The 18,036-nt window shown below is 40.8% G+C and overlaps 1 protein-coding gene across 2 annotated transcripts in view; it reads right to left on the reverse strand.

Moving 5' to 3' along the window:
* POD1 (POLLEN DEFECTIVE IN GUIDANCE-like protein) overlaps window positions 1-18,036 on the reverse strand; it is a 49,767-nt gene that overhangs the window by 23,108 nt on the left and 8,623 nt on the right. For both annotated transcript variants that reach the window (XR_016113437.1, XM_088986777.1), the window contains exons 2-3: window positions 7,269-7,420; window positions 3,502-3,605 (exon numbers count right to left, since the gene is read on the reverse strand). Coding sequence is in view for 1 of the 2 variants with exons in the window: in XM_088986777.1 (XP_088842903.1) it covers window positions 3,502-3,605; window positions 7,269-7,420 (256 nt within the window). In the remaining variant the exon portion in view is untranslated. The remainder of the gene's footprint in view (window positions 1-3,501; window positions 3,606-7,268; window positions 7,421-18,036) is intronic.

The raw sequence follows: 18,036 nt of genomic DNA on the forward strand, positions 1-18,036 counted from the left end.
AATTAGGCCACGAAGAGAGCTAAATCTCCACCCCTAATAAAATCTCATGAAGTCGGCTGGGAAGAGCTCACATGAGATTCATGAGCAGAGCTAAACCTGCTCTGATACCAACTTGAAGTTGCTGCTGTTAGCAGAACTTTTAGGTTGAAAAATAACCCAGGAATCAAAAAGAGAATAAGAAAGAAGAAATACCGTGCTACCTATAACAATACAAGAAAGCAAGCAGAAAGCAAAAACAAGCAACAAGATAACTGAATTTATGGGACCACAAGTAAACATATCAGGTCTGGTCCACTGTATCACTACATAGGGGGGACTGAAAATTTGACCATGTAAACAAGGAGGAGGTGAAGGTGGTGTCAAAGAAGGGGGTGAAGTAGGAAAACATGGATATAGAAAAACTTGTTGATAGGGAAGTATAAGTTGGAATATTGTTGGGTTTGTTCTTCATGGGAAGCGAGGCTTTTGTTAGAAGGGCTTTCGAGGAGTTGGAAAAAAGGAGGAAGTAAGTTTTCAAAATCCTTTAGAGGAGACGGGAGAAATTTGGAATGGGGAAGGGGAGGAAGAATAAATTTTCATGATGGTATTTAGGATCTTCTGATGTTTCCAATCGTTCTTATTAAGGTGTTTGTTTGGCTGTTTTTTTTTTGTGTGTGTTTTGTTCTATTTGGTAGTGTGGGTGAGTTGGTATTGATGTGTGGTGCCACCCTAGCTCTGTTGGAGGATGAATCTTGCTTTCCTTGTTCTCCTTTTAACTTTTTTTTTCCTTATCAAAAAAAAATTGACCATGTAAAGTCTACTTGCAATAAGGGAAGCTCTTTCAACTTGAGAGTGTCCACTAAAGCATTAAGTTTCTCATACTAGTAGTGATCCCTTGGTTAGGATTATTTGGCTCCCTTGAAAATCTGATCACATTGAAATCTCCCACTAAGCACCGTGGACCTTCCCATAGACACCCAATAAGAATTAGGACCATAAACATTCATCAAGGCGCATTCTTTTCCATCTAAGGCTCTTTTAAATTTCAAAGGGAATGAGAATTGACCAATCAATTCCTCCAAGCACTCCAATTCTCCATTCTTCCAAATAGTGAGAATCCCCCCAAAAGCCCCCCAAGAGGGTCGGTAGGACCAACTGAGACCCCTAATTCCCCAAATGTTCCTCATCAATTTTCTGTCTATTGCTAATAACATGGTCTCTTGAATCATCACCAAGTCTGGTTTCTCCTTCCTAAAAACATTTCTGGTCAACCTTCTCTTTTTCACACTTCATAAACCTCTTACATTCCATCTTATCAACTTCATTACAACAAATTGGAAACCCCTGGATTGAAAACACCACTTCACTCCCCTTTTCTTCTTCCCATCCTTGTGCATGAAGACTTCATCTTTCTTTCCAATGTTTTCTACTTCAGCTGTTCCCAATCTGAGGAAGAAGTCTTTCATAGTTCTAGCAACCTCTTGCCAGCCTTGGCGACACCCTTGGTTGTCAAGGCGTCAAGGCGTCACCTAGGCGACACCCTTGGTTGTGCGCTTCACCCAAACGCCTTGACTTTTAGCAACTAGGCGCCCGCCTAGGCAACAAAAATGACAAGGTGGGTGCCTTTTATAATATCATTTATATATATATATATATATATATATATATATATATCAATTTTACTTTGTTTTAATGTTTTACTATTGAAATTTAAAAGATCAAAGGGTTTTGAGGAGAGACAAAGAAAGAAAGAAAGAATAGAATTATAAAGAGGTTTTTTTTCTATTCTCTCTATCTCTTATTAAACAAAATAGAAACTCCATCCTTGTTTTTCCTATTTTACTTTCCACCTTGAATATTTATCATATAAAGTTAATAACCTTTTTTAGCTGCTAATTGATATGAAATTTCTCTTTTAAATACTTATTGTAGTAGTATTATTTTTTAAAATAATGAAATTAATATATGTAAATATTTTTATCTTTTAGATGTGATGATTTGCCACATTTTTAGAGGAAATTTAATGTTCTTACTAAAGAGAATTGCTATTTTTTCAATTAATACATATGCTGAAAGGTATATAAAACTAGGGAACTATCCAAGAGTTAGTTTTTCTATTATTAAATTTTTATCGCCTAGGCGACTAGGCATCCTAGCGTCGCCCACAATCGCCTAGACGCCTTGAAAACTATGTTCTCCCTGCAGGAAAACATACCACTTGCTTTCTACCCTTGGCGAAAATCTCTAAGAATGCCATGAAGGACCCTCTGTTGTTTCTCTTGCATTCTACCACATATCTTTTTCCTGTCTCTGTATATAACTCTTTCCAGCTCCCTTGCTTCCCTTTGCCACCAGCTTCCAATACAAAGTCTCCAAACCATTGGTTGCCTCTAACCCTACCAACAAAACTGTAGCCATTCTAGTTTCCCTGATCTTTAAGCTAATCTGTCCTCCAATCCTCATTTTCTCAAACAAGAAATTTTTTGCCTCCACCTTTAAGACACTCTTCCATCGTATAGCCTCCACAAGGTCCTCCATCGTCTGGTTAAGAAAAGGGAACAAGCCTCTCAGTACTGAAAAGAGAGGAATTAAATGAGAATAAAATCTACAACGGAGGTTTTTCCTTCAAATGGTTGAAGAAGGGATTTGCTGTGAGGCTTTGGACAACAGGGTTGAGTCTCAGTTTTGACAGGGTGGGCAACCTAAAAACATTGATATTAGAATTCCGTCATCCAAGGAAGAAGCAACCAATGGCTTTGATTTCAGTCAAAATCACAAGATCCGCTAATGTCTTGGCCAGATCCTTAGTATTTTTTTAAGTCTTTGATGGTAGATTTTGCAGTTCATAGGGAGCCATTGTCGTATCTTTCTGAGGGGTTAAATTGAGAATGGAAGAAAACCATCTGCCTATTTCCTTTGATTGAGAATAAGGTTATAGATACTTATACATCCTGTTTTTTAAAAGGTAGTGATGCTTTTCAACCTGATATATTTATTCTATTCATATCATTTAATAATAACTTATGAAGTCCCCTAACATAAGAAGCTGTATTTTTTCCCCTTTTTTGTTGTTGAAGCAGATAAAGAACAAGATTCAGCACTATGTTGCAGGCAAAGAATAAAAATAAAAATAAATAAAAAAAAAACTCAATTAAAAATTCTTAAGAAGACATAAGATCTCTACAAAGCCAGCCAGCTCACATGTTGATACTCGACAGTGCATCACTTTTCTATGGTATATTCTGAACTTAGAATATCATTGATATACTGGAAAATCAGATAGCCTTCTACCAATTGTTTAATTGCAAAGATCTAACAGAAAATGCCTGATTTCTTTCAGTTATTCTATAGCCAAATAAATAGACATGCATGAGCATCTACAAGTCAAAGATTAACTACTCCCTTTAAAAAGCATATTCAAATAAGTGAATGTGAAGATAAATCATAAATTTTAGCACCTTTACATTTTTATTAACTAATATATCAATGAGGTCAACTTGTACAAAGGTTCAGACAACACACCTTGTATTCAGAAATCTCCTAAAGGTCATAAGTACCCTTGCTGGCATGATAGTTAGCAATGACAGAAATGAGTCCAAGCAGACCAAGAAGCCAACATTAATCAGCTGCAAAAATTGAGCTAATATTTGAAACTCCATGACAAAGAAATAACACAAAAATAAGACAGAAACTACAAGTTTTTATTTACCAAACCAGATAAATCATTTTTTTATAGGAAACTGTAACTTTCATTAGATAAAACCATAAGAAACAACTATCACCTTCCAAAATAAAAGGTGACCCCTGAATAACAAAAATCTTACAACATTGCACAAAACAAAAACTCCAAATTCACCCCCTGTTTTGCTAGGTAGTCAGCTAAAGCATTTGCTGACCTCCTAGACAAATACACTTTTGCATCCAGCTCCCTTGTGAGGCTCAATAATTCCCTTACCTGTTGTCTAAAGGGCCACATTCCCAAACTGTTTGGTTGCAGCCATCCTACTACTAATTTTGAATCCCCCTCCACTTCCAACTGTTGGAAACCCAATTGCTTGACCCATCTGAGCCCCTGGAGGAGCGCCAAAACTTCAGCTCTAAGCGAGTCCCCAACACCTATTGGGCCAGAATACAGAGCTAGGATTTTTCCTTCCGCATCTCTAAGCACACCCCCTATTCCAGAAGGTCGGGGGTTCCCAATAGAGCTGCCATCAAAGTTCAGTTTGACATGACACTGCAAAGGAGGGGACCAAACTGCTTGTATGGTAGGTGATGAAGTAGAAGATCTTGCTAAAATATTCCAGCCTCTAATCAAATCATCTATAGAGACATCCTTGAACAAGTCAAGAGTTTTCAGCCAATGTACTGCCTTGATGGTGATCCCTTCAATAACTTCAGGAGCTGATTTTTCTTTCCCTTGGAAAATCCTATTGTTTCTCTCTTCCCATACTGCCCACAAGATAGCTGCCCTCATTGTTCTCCACCTCACCCTTCCTTTCTTCTTTGGTTGTCGGAAAAGGCTAGGGTCAAATAAATCCGCTACACTTGTGGGAGGATTCCACCTACAATCAAAGAGAGGAGAATCAATCCCAAGTTAGAGTACTAAAAGGACAAGAAATTAATAGGTGACTCACCGTCTCACCATTCCTCAAACAAAGGCTACAAATATGAGGTGATAAGCACCAATTTGGTCTCTTTCTTTGAAGCACCTCCAAGGTATTGACTTTTTGGAGAATCACTTCCCAACAAAAAGCCCTTACTTTTGGGGGGACTGGAGTGCTCCAAACTTCTTTAACAGGAAAAGAGGAAACCGGGTTAGAAGGAAGGACCAAAGCATTGAAAAATGAAGAACAAGAAAAACTACCTATAGAAGTTTCTGCCCAAACTCTACTGTCCGGAGAGGAGTGGTCTAGAAAAACTGAACTTAGAAGAGAAAAAATATCAATTGCTGACTCCACTTCTGAGTCCCTCAAACTTCTCCTTAGTTCTAGATCCCAAGAACCCCCAGAAGTACGAAAAGAAGAGATAAATTGAGATTTTTTCAAAGAAAGGGAATAAAGGTTCGGGAATCTATCCTTAAGAGAAGATTCCCCAATCCACAAGTCCTCCCAAAAAAGAATTTTATTACCCACACAAGCATCATACCTGATAAAATGATAGAAGAAAGGCAAGAAACCAACAATATCTTTCCACGGGGAAAAACGCGAAGCCCTTGGATCGAGTCCAGCGTCCCATCCATTTGTTGCCATTCCATGAATACTTCTTACCACCTTATGCCATAGACTCTCTTGCTCCTTAGGAAACCTCCATAACCATTTGCCTAACAAAGCTGCATTTCTTATTCTAATATTTCCAATCCCTAAACCCCCTTTATCTTTCTTTCTAGACACCACTTCCCATTTTACCGTATGATCCTTTTTGGTATCTCCAAGCTCCCACAGAAAATCTCTCATTATTTTTTCAATCTGGTTTGCAATCTTAACAGGCAATTTGAAGGTAGACAAAAAGTACACTGGCAAATTTGCTAGTGTTGAAAGACTAGGTACCAAGAGATAACAGACCTCGAATTTCCTCCCAAAGGTAAGCCTAAATACTTAAGGGGCCATTCACTTACCTCACAACCTAGAGATCTAGCCAACCATGCCACCCGACCTTCTTGCCTATTAATTCCAGCTACACAGCTTTTATTCCAATTTACTCTCAAGTTGGAGACCTTTTCAAAATTCTCTACCAAGACCTTTAAATTTTCCAACTCCTCTGGATCTTCATCACAAAAGAGAATCAAGTCATCGGCAAATTGAAGGTGGGTTACAACTATTTCCTCCCTCCCTACTCTCCACCCTCTAATCAAATTTCTAGCATCGGCTCTAGTAATCTGGACACTCAACACATCAACTATCAGGGTGAAAAGGAAAGGAGAAAGAGGGTCCCCTTGTCTTAATCCTCGCTTTGCCGGGAAGAAATCCTTGGCTACCCCATTTACTAGAATAGAGTAGTGACATGAAGAGATACAGCCCTTAACCCACATGCACCACCTCTCTCCAAATCCCCTGTTGCTCAATACTTCCAGTAAAAAGTCCCAGTCCATCAAATCATAGGCCTTCTATAAATCCAGTTTGCAAATCATACCCTTTTCTCCTTGTCTTTTTCTGTAATCCACACATTCATTGGCAATAAGGATCTGATCAATAATTTGTCTTCCTGACACAAATGCCCCTTGGTTCAGAGAAATCAAAAAAGGTAGTACCTTTTTTATTCTTTCTGCCAAGACCTTTGATATTACCTCATACATAACCCCAATTAGGCTTATGGGCCTAAAATCCTTTGGGTGGTTTGCATTTATCTTTTTAGGAATCAAAGAATTCCAAGAATTCCAAGAAGACCTCCATTAAATCACCACCTATAATATCTCAAACCAGATAAATCATTTGATCTATCATTCATTGAAATAAAACAAGCAACAACCCAGCTGCGTACTAATTAAGTCTGGCCAGGGGGCAAAAGGCCCCTTCAGGTCCATATCAAGCATACCCCTCCCAATATCCCAGATAGTCAAAACCAACATAGGGTAATAGCCCTTTTATTGGAAATACCCTTTTCAAGTCATTCAATTTAGATAATGGAAATGGAATTATTAACATCAATCTAAATTAACTAAACTGCAATAATTAATTATAAAAATCAAACTAAATTAGGTGTCTGCATAAGCACCTTCTGGTACATAAAAAGGACTTCAAAGACAATCCATGTTCTGGGCTTATTTGTAACTATTGGGATGGTTTATTTTCTTCGGTTTGTTGTTTATTTTCACAACTTCTTGTTGTATCTCTCCTTTTCTATTTTAATGAATCAATTTTTGTGTTGCTGATTAAAAAAAAAAAGTAAGATTGGAAGCAAGAAAAAACTGTCAGCACCTCCAAATTACTCCAGAAAATCTGGACATAAGAAAAATGCAACAGAAACACACAATTGATGCACATTTGTGAGCAGATAATTTAGGTAATAAGCCTTAGCTAACTGCAAGAACATTTCCCAGTTTAATCAAACAAAAATAAGGCACAAATTTCATTCTCAATGTAAATAAAATAAACAACATTTGCATCACTTGAGCAGAAGGGAGCTTAACTTCTATATAATCAATACACTAATACCCTTTTTTACCAATAATAACTGTTAAATAAGAACACAAGTGTAAATACAAGTGAAAAAGAGAGGTAGCTAGCACAGAAACAACTTAAAAGCAATCAACCATATTTTCTATAAAAGACCATAAGAGGAGCAAAGTTTACCAGTTCACATCTCCATGGCAAACGGAAGATAGTATCATAGACTCTTTCTCGCTCTTTTTCATTTCCAATGGTTGTTGTGCTATGCAAGGAATTTCCAAAATACAATTCTCCCATAAAAAATTTAACTGGTGATTTCTCCACAGCAAAGAGAACTGCCAAATGACCATATAAATATATCTCATAAATCACTGTAAGATAAGGCAGTGTATTAAAACTTTCACAATGTAATAACTAACAAAAATAAAGATGGTGTACATTTTTACTGAAAATATAGCATCAACTGATAAAACAAAGGCGGGTTGAACGCAAAGCTAGAATAATGGAGAAATGCCTTAAAATCAAAGGTTTCAAGATAAGTCGGACAAAGACAGAATACATGTCTCGCAATTTTAGTAAAACTTATTAGTAAAAATGGTGGTGCAATTAGGTTGATGATCATGAAAACAACCCAAATTAACTACTTTTGATGCCTTGGATCATTCATAATAAGACAGACGTTAAAGAAGTTCTTTTTTTTTTTTTTTTGAGAAAGAACATTAAAGAAGACCTTGTCCAAAGAATCAGAGTAAGGTGGTTAAAGTCGAAAGTGGTATGCTATATGACCCACATATACCAATGAGACTAAAGGAAAGTTTTTAAGTAAGTTATAAGACAAGCCTTGCTATAATTTATAAAATATTGAACAATCAAGAAACAACAAATTCAAAAAATGAGTCTAACTGAAATGAGGAGGTTGAGATGGACAAGTGAAAAGAGTAGAAAAGACAAAATCAGAAATGAGAATAGTATAGAAAAGTAGCTCCAATTAATGGCATGATATGGTTAAAGTCAACTTAGATGGGTTTTTATGGTCTAATCCTGTGCATAGATTACCAAGGACTACATATAAAAAAAAAAACGGATTACCAAGGACTGCACAAGGAGCAATTTGGTGCAGGTAGAAGGCTCTAAAAAATCAAATCAAAGACCAAAAAAATATGGTTTAAAGTGGAAAGCATAGTTTTCAAGGCACCAAGGCAAGGCTAGGCAACAAGGGGGCACCTTGTTGCCTAGTCGCCTAGGCGATGGATTTTTTCAAGTAAAAATATGTATCCTAAGGTAGTTCCCTAGGTTCCATAATCATATTTCCTTAATAATGATCCATAATTTTCATGAGAAAAGTATAAACTTCATGTTAAAGTATAGAAAAACAACATATTCCAACATATTCATGAGAAAAAAAAGAAACTTAAAAAAATATAAGGGCTGAACCCCTATTTCTGTTATAGGAAAAGAAGAAAAGAAAAGGTGGAAGAAGAAAATTGGTATATAGTATAGACACATAAAATTAGTAAAGAAAAAGAAGTAAATGTGTTGGTTAGACAACATTTTAAGTTCTTCCTTACTTGTTGGTTCAGGTTTTGAAGTCTTTCAGGGTTCAATACAACATTTAGCAATGTTTGTGTTGATTTAACCCTAACAAATAAGAAAATAATAAAAAGAAATTAGTAACACACAAAATGAATATTTTAGTTTAAAAATAACTATTTTAAAATTATAACCTCAAAAAATTAAGAATATAAAAGTTCTGTCTAACACACTATAGAAAACTGCTTGGCGATTAGGCGAGGCGAGCCTCCAAGGGTGCCTTGTCGCCTTGACAACTATGGTGGAAAGAAATAATCCAATGTGCAAGACTTATTAAAGCTCTGGGCAAGGATACATGGTTCTCATCAACTCCATATGGTTACTTAACATTGGCTACCTTGGTGTGGACTCATCATTCCACTGAAACAACAATTGAAAAACAAGCAAGCATGAAATTTGCTTATTGGAATCGCATCACTTTTTCACCAAACTAGTGTCATAAATCAACTAGGGTCTTGGGAGGAATGGACTGGAGGACTTAATCTACAGCATTTCAGCATTAACTGGTCATGCTCAGACTTTAAGTTACACTCTCATGCTTATCAGTCCAAGATTTTACCATTAAACAAGCAACAGGCCCTAACTGAAAGACAATCACTGGCTAGCTAGTAGCTATAGTTGCAGAACCTTGATCAACATTACTAGACACCAACTAAAAGCAACATGAACAGGATGAAATGCTGAGAATGGCAAGGAAGCAACACAAAATCCTTAGTTGTATTTCAGCGTGGCACAGAACAAGGCACCAGTATACAAACATTATTGAGATAACAGTATGTATACCAGGATGAAATATTAAAAGCGTCCACATGATCAGTGCAATTGCATACTGAATGGGAATAAGGAGGTAATGGAAGTTCGCCATCTCTATTTTCTTCTTTAATTTTTTTTTGATAAATAATAGAATTTTATTAATTAGTAAAGATCAATAAGGAAGTACACAGAAATTGCTTCCCTCAAAGAGGTGCAAGTTGTTGCCTCAAAACAACCCAAAAAAGCTGACTCCTATGAACCCCTTGCTTAGCTAGACAATCTGCCATCCCATTTGCCGGTCTTCTTTCCCATTGACAAGTGGTATTTGTGGTTAGTCATTTAAATCTCCTCAAGGCTTCCATATAAGACCAGGCCACCGTATCCGGTTCTTTCAGGCACCCAATTACTAATTTAAAGTCAATTTAAATTAACAAATCTATTCTTTAGCAATCTCTTCTCCTTGTAGCACTGCTTGGGCATCCGCACTAACTGAACCACCACTCCAATAGGACCAGAATAAAGCAATAATCTGACCCTGTGCATGCGTTTCTGAAGACAACTCCAATACCTGCTGGCCCTGGGTTGCCTAGAGGTCTCCACTCCACCACCGGCTTATCTCTCACCACAGAGCTTTTGGCCACCAATTCCCAATTCCTCCTAATGTCATCATAGGGGAAAGGTGACAAAAGGTCCAAAGATTTAGCCCAATTTATAGCCCTGCTAATTAGCTATTTTCTCCTTAAATTTCATAGCTTCATTGTTTCTAGAATTTTCCAAATTTTAGTTCAGTCCATAAAAGGGACATGGAGAAGTTTAGCAAAACCAATTATCAAAAAATAAAAAAAAAAAAAGTTTAGCAAAACCATTATCATGTAAGGAAACAAATGGTATCTGTTTGTCCAAAGTAGAATTCAAATCCAATCCCATCAAGGAAATCTGAATTCCATCTGATGAAGTGTGATTTGGCCCGACCTCATAATTGGGAGACACGTGGACGTGACTCGACATAAGTGACAACTCAACATGATCAGATCAGCACGTGGACGTGACTCGACACAAGTGACAGATCAGTTCACTACAAGGTAACCTCGGGTACCCTGATACCCCGAGCTGAAGTCACCCCAGTATCGGATCGCGACCAGGATAACGATATCAAATCCACTACAGATCGAACCCGGACACATGGACCACCTCGGTCAAGACTACCTCGAGACGAGTATACCTCGGCACAAGGTCACACCAGGACCACCTTGGTCCCAAGGCACTTCGGCATTCATAACAGGTCAGATCTAAAGAACACGAGCTCAGGAAGCTCGCCACTAGTCGGCCCACCACCAGGCAGCTCGCTACCTAGTCAGGCCGACTTCCGCGTTACAACCCCGAGGAGCTCACCACCGTACTCCGCATTTTACGGGATTATGACTTATAATGGCTATATTAGCTCACCCACTCCCCGATTCAGACGGGAGCGGGCAATCTTACCGGTTGGTGGCATTTTACCCACCAAACACACAAACGGATCCCATCACTGCGAGGATCCAGGAACTGCTCCACCAACTCACCAAGACTCAGTATATAAAGATTCCACCCCCCAGGAGCGAAGGTATTTTTTATGTATGAAGGTAATGTGTAATCTCTGCTCTCGAGCTCTCTAATTCTTTGTTATCATCTTCAAGCTATCTGTTACTGTGCTAACTTAGCCATCGGAGTGTCCCCGCCGGGTAAGCCACCCCGAGATCTCTGACTCATCTCTTACAGGAACCTCAGTACTTGTCGTTGCTGGCAGCCAGATCGTCTCCAGCAGAGAGCAGCCGGATTACGCCACATCATTTGGCGTCGTCTGTGGGAACTAGTTACTAAAAGCTTTTTCTCTCCATTCCAAAACCTCAAACTCATAATCAAATCCATGGCTTCCTCCAGCAACGCCGGACAACACAACGAAGCAAACGTCTCCGGGGGGCAACCTCAGTTCCCGTATGTCTGCATAAGTCAGTTTACCATACCGCTCTCCGTGGGTGGGATCCCAGCATTGACTGTGCCTCAGCCAACTGTGCCCGTGAACGCCCCACTTCCCCCTGTAGTGGGTGCAACTTCCGTTGAACCCTCTATGGTTCCCCCTGGAGTCGGGTAGAACCAACTAAGTGACCTGGTACAATGTGAACGGGCTATTCAAGCCCAAATGCAGCAGGTCCAACAGTTCCAGCATTACCAATAGCAAGTTCTGCACCACATGTACCAGCAGCAATTTCCCACCACTGCAGCAGAACCAACAACCAACCCCACCTCAGTGTCCGATCACCCCGAGCAAGCCTCACCGCCAGAACAGCCGTCCTTGCCGGGGAGAGACTTCCCAGGTCCCGTCTCACGGCAGGGGGGAAAGACAAGTTGTTCCTCCCATCTCCCAGCAAGTAAGCAGGTCGAGAGATACTCGACCCACCAGAACCAGTCCACCCCGACCCTCGCAACCTGAAGGTTCACTTGCAGGAAACCGGTTTGAGGTCCTAGCTGCGAACTCCAGACGAAGCCTTTCTGTCCGCAGTAGCCAACGTCAACCGTCCGAATCCCTTCCGGCTAGGACACCATCTGACAGCACAGAGGTCAGTAGCACTGTTGTGAAACCAGTCAAGCAGTAGCGAAGGCGACGTGCTAAGGCACCTTGAGCAGTAGATCCAAGCCAGCTCGCAGGACCTAGCTGACCTGAGCAGCCCAAAGGTTAGAAGGAGGTAAGCTCAGGAATCACAAAAACCGCTCCCCTCCTCTCTATACCCTCTCCACTATCCTCCGAGCTCCTAGCCACTCCAATGCCGAAGGACTTCAGGGTACCTCCCCTGGACAAGTATGACGGGTCTTTCGACCCCAATGATCACGTAGACTCTTTCCAGTCCCAGATGCACCTCGCTGGGGCTAGAGAAGCTTGCACGTGCGTTGCTTTCTCCACGACCTTCAAAGGGGTAGCTCGCACTTGGTACAGAAACCTCGCGCCCGGGACAGTTAAAAGCTGGGCGCAGCTCGTACAGTTGTTCACCTCGCATTTTATTACCAGCAAGAAGTGTCAGAGGTCACAAGAAAGCCTCCTCAGCATAGTCCAGAGGGAGGGAGAGTCGATTCGAAGCTACATCAAGCACTTCAACGATACTTGTTTGCTAATCCCAGACTTGGATCCCGCTGTAAGACTCGCGGCAGCAAAGAAGGGAATCATCCACAGGGAATTCAAATGGCATGTGGTGGCAAGCAAACCCAAAGACATCACCGAATTCCTTAAGCTCGCCGATCAGTTCATCGGGACCGAAGAGGAGATGAACCAAAGGTTTGAAGCCCTAGTAGAAAAAAGGAAGAGAGAAGACCATGGCTCGAACAACGGTAGCGGCAAAAGGAAGAAAAGCATGTCCCCAACCAAGGGAGGGAACAAGTCAGATTTTCATCCCCGAGCTCCCCCGGTTGAAAGAACGAACTTCACACCCCTCAACGCTAAGCGAGGGGAAATCCTCATGGCGATCAAGGATGCCTCTTTTGTAAAGTGGCCACCCCGGTTGAGGGGAGATTCAGCCACTAGAAATAAAAATGTATTTGGTCATTTTCATAGAGATCACGGTCATAGTACCGAAGATTGTAAAAAACTCCGCGATGAGATTGAAGAGCTCATCCGTCACGGGTACCTGAAAGATTTTGTACAAAAAAGTAATAAAAACCAGGTAGATCGGCAGGGGGAGAAGAGGAGAGATGCTCCCGAGCCCAGCAGCCGGTGCAGCCAGCAACCGCAAAGACAATTGCCCAAGGAGAGACCAATCCACGGGATGATCAACATGATCACTAGCGGATCCATAGTTGCGGGCTGCACCTCGGCCACAAGGAAGTCCTCAGTTCGCGAACTGGAACATGAAGTGTAGAATCCGCCGAAGCGACCTAGGCCCAAAGACCCAATATTCTTCGTAGAAGACGATGCACGCGGGGTCCAGTACCCCCATGATGACGCACTAGTTATAAAGATGAGGGTCAACGACTTCGAAGTGAAGCGTATCCTGGTCAACTCCGGCAGTTCAGCAAACATCATGTTCAAAGACGCGTTCGACAAGCTCCAGCTCCAAGAAGGCGACCTCAAGCCAACAAGCACTCCACTGGTAGGCTTTAGCGGAGAAGAAGTCATGCCCCTCGGGCAAATCTCAGTACCTGTGGAGATCGGCACCTAGCCTAGCATCGAGAGGTTAGCACACCTTCTTGGTGGTCGCGACTCCCTCCCCGTACAACGCCATTATAGGTCGACCTATCACCCATGCGCTTCGTGCAGTGGTGTCCACCTACTACTTGGCTATGAAGTTCCCTACGGACTTCGGAGTTGGGACAGTGCGAGGCGACCAGCTCGAGTCCCGCAAGTGCTATGTTGCTACCCTCAAAGGGAAAGCCAAGCTGGCAAACGACCTCGAGCTAGAGCGACCAGTGGAATATTTCGATGAGCGAGCTACGCCAACTGAAGGGACGATCCACATCCCGACCTCAACAGAAGATCTAGCCAGGACCCTCCAGATCGGAGCAGCGATCGAGGAGCCTCTCTGCTCTCGGCTGGTAAGCTTTTTACTTAAAATTTTAGATATATTCGCATGGTCCGCGGCAGAGATGCCCGGAGGATAGTCAATGAGGAGCGCCGGAGGATAGTCGATGAGGTCGGGAAACTCCTCGCAGCCGATTTCATCAGAGAGGTCCATTACCCGAGCTGGGTGGCTAACCTTGTTCTGGTAAAAAATGCCAACGATAAATGGCACATGTGCGTCGATTATACCGACCTGAATCGAGCTTGCCCGAAGGATTGTTTCCCACTCCCTAAGATCGACCGTCTAGTGGACGCGACCTCAAGGCACAAGTTGCTGAGTTTTCTGGATGCATACTCGGGCTATAACCAGATCAAAATGGACCCCGCCGACGAGGAAAAAACAGCATTCATAACCGAGCTAGGACTGTATTGTTACAAGGTCATGCCCTTTGGGCTAAAAAATGCCAGGGCAACCTTTCAAAGACTTGTCAACAAATAATTTGAGCCGTTGATCGGCAATAAGGTTGAATGCTATGTAGACGACATGGTCGTCAAAACCCAATTTTCGAACTATTTAATAAGTGACTTGCAATGTGTTTTTGAAATTCTATGCAAGTATAGTACGAAATTGAACCCTAACAAGTGTGTCTTTGGTGTCACCTCGGGTAAATTCCTGGGTTACATAGTTAACCAACGTGGCATCGAAGTAAACCCCGAAAAGATAAAGACTATCCTAGATATGAATGGCTGCATGGCTGCTCTAAGCCGCTTCATGTCCAAGTCAGCAAATCGTTGCCTGCCTTTTTTCAAGGCAATCAAGAAAAGTAAAGACTTTGAATGGACTGAAGAGTGCCAGCTCGCCTTCGACGAGCTAAAGAAATACCTAGTTAGTATCCCAGTTCTAACCTGACCCAAGGAGGGTGATGTTTTAAAGTTGTGCCTCTCTGCGAGCGATGAGGTGGTCAACTCGATACTAATAAAGGAAGTAGATCAGGTCCAACGACCTATCTACTATGTATTGACTCACCACACTAACTGAATACGCAATATCTGGACGTGTTACAGTAAGATAATTCAACTTTCCAACCAATCTTCTATATCTCTCAGGATCTTCAAATAATTCACCATCTTTTGTAAGCTGCAAGTTAGGAATCATTGGAGTGCTACATGGCTTAGCTCCCAACTTTCCCATCTCAGACAACAAGTCAAGTACATATTTCCTTTGAGATAAGAATATTCCCTTCTTGCTTCTTGTTACCTCAACACCCAAAGTATTTCAACATTCCCAAATCTTTGGTATGAAACTGAGTGTGGAGAAAGGATTTAAGGGATGAAATCCCTGTAGTATCACTCCCTATAATGACAATATCATCCACATACACAACTAACAAAATGATACCAGTAGCAGAGTGCTTGAAGAAAACAGAATGATCAGACTTACTTTTCTTCATACCAAAATTCTCGACTGCCTGACTAAACTTTCCAAACCAGGCATAAGGACTCTGCTTCAACCCGTACAGAGACTTATGAAGATAGCAAACTTTCCCATATTCCCCCTGAGCAACAAAGCCAAGCAGTTGCTCCATATAAACTTCTTCTTGAAGATCCCCATGAAGAAAAGCATTCTTGATGTCTAATTGATGAAGGGGCCAATTATAAGTAACTGCCATAGAAATAAACAACCTGACAGAAGTTTAGCAACAGGAGAAAAGGTATCAGAATAATCCACTCCATAAGTCTGAGCATATCCTTTAGCAACAAGGTAGGCTTTCAATCAGGCAATGGACCCATCAGGATTGACTTTAACTGTAAACACCCATTTACACCCAATAGCCTTCTTATTTGCAGGTAAATTTACCAAGGTCCAAGTACCATTGTCCTCTAAAGCATTCATCTCCTCAATCATAGCATTACGCCATCCAAGGTGAGAAAGGGCTTCTTTAACGGCCTTAGGAACAGAGATAGAATCAAGAGATGCAATAAAAGAACAAGAAGAGGACGACAAATGATTATAAGACACAAATGAAGATACTGGATAAGTACACTTACGCTTACCTTTACGAAGAGCAATAGGAAAATCATCATTAGAGACTGGTTCTGATGACAACGGAACAGGATCAATTGAGACTGGATCTGCCGACGAAGGAGCTGGTGCAAGACATGGATCCGGAGGGGTTGGTCACCGAGAATAAACATGTATTGTAGGTGGCTTAGGCCTGACAGGAGTAGATTCAATAGGATGTGAACCAAATGATGTGACAGTATAGATTAACAAATCATCATCCTCCCCCTAACTTGAATGAGGAGTAGATGGAAAGAAAGGTGTATCTTCTAGGAAATTAACATCACCTTACACAAGATATCTGTGAAGAGTAGGATAATAACATCTATACCCTTTTTGAACACGAGAATACCCAAGAAAAACACACTTCAAAGATTTTGGATCTAGTTTGGTAACCTGAGGACGAACATCCCGAACAAAGCATGTACACCCAAATACCCTAGGCTCAATAGGAAACAGTGTTTTATTTGGAAACAGAACATGATAAGGAGTCTTACCCTGAAGGACAGATGAAGACATACGGTTAATCAAAAAATGTGCTGTGGAAACTGTACCAGCCCAGAAAGGTTTAGGAACCTTCATTTGAAATAACAAAGCTCTTGCAGTTTCAAGAAGGTGTCTATTTTTTCATTCAGCAACCCCATTTTGAGATGGTCTATCTACACAAGAAGTTTGATGAAGAATGCCATGCTGAAGCATGTAAGTTTGAAAGGATTCTGACAAGTACTCCTTAGCATTATCACTTCTCAATATTTGTACAGAAACATTAAATTGAGTTTTAACTTCAACTCAGAAAGCAGAAAAATGAGAAAACACCTCAGAACGATTTTTCATTAAATATAACCATGTCATACGAGAGTAATCAACAAAAGTAACAAAATACTTAAACCCAGTTTTGGACTCAACTAGACACGGACCCCAAACATCTGAATGGACTAATTCAAAAGAAGCACTAGCTCATTTATTGACTCTAGGACTCGAACTAAGACGATGGTGTTTAGCAAACTGACAAGACTCACAATTTAATGACGACAAATTCTAAAATTGATGACATATTTGGTTTAACACATAGAGAGAAGGGTGGCCCAACCGACAATGTGCTTCAAAAGGGGTTACAACTCCAGAACAGGCTATGGATCTTGGAACTTGTGTATCAAGGATGTAGAGACCCCCAGACTCATGTCCCTTACCAATAATCTTCTTCGTCGTAAGATCCTGAAATAAACAATAATCAAGAAAAAATGAGACACAACAATTAAGGGTACGAGTGAGCTTGCTAATAGAAATTAAATTAAATGATAACTGAGGTAAACTAAGAACATATGACAAAGGAAGTGATGGTGTTGGACTAATTGTGCCAGACCCAATAACACAAGATGTTGACCCATCCACTAAAGTAACAGGAGAGGTAGATTTATGTGACTGAAAGGTAGAAAACAAACTTGAATTACCTGTCATATGATCTGTAGCTCCAGAATCAATGACTCATTTTGAAGAGGAAACAAAACATGTATTGGGTTTACCTGACTCGACGATGGCAGTAACAAGAGTAGATTGAGGTTTCAATGATTCTTGGTACTGAGCAAATTTGGCGTATTCATCTGCAGATATCACAACAGACTTCTCAGAAGTATCCGTGGTGGATGCAATATGGGCTGACTGAGTTTTCTTATTCTGCAACTTCCTGCAATCCCGCTTCATATGTCCTGGCTTATGACAGTAATGACACACTATCTCTCCTAACTCCTGTCCACAAGTATTAGTATTCCTGTCATAGTTACTTGACCTACCACTACCACTCCTGTATTGTTGTCTCCCTGATTCAGATGTATTATTGCGGCTGACAAGGGCACTAGTAGACTGAACAGGTGGAGAACATTCAGTACGAAGGACCTTGCTGAAAGCATCTTGTAGAGAAGAGATCTCTGAATTGGAAAGAATCTGAGATTTAGCAGTCTCAAATTCAAAAGGTAGGCCAGCTAAAAAACTCATAACAACCATCTTTTCTCACTGAGCTTGTT

Source organism: Nelumbo lutea, chromosome 4 (genome assembly GCF_056320005.1).
Source record: "Nelumbo lutea isolate HS-2025 chromosome 4, American lotus-T2T, whole genome shotgun sequence".
In the NCBI taxonomy this organism is placed as follows: Eukaryota; Viridiplantae; Streptophyta; class Magnoliopsida; order Proteales; family Nelumbonaceae; genus Nelumbo; species Nelumbo lutea.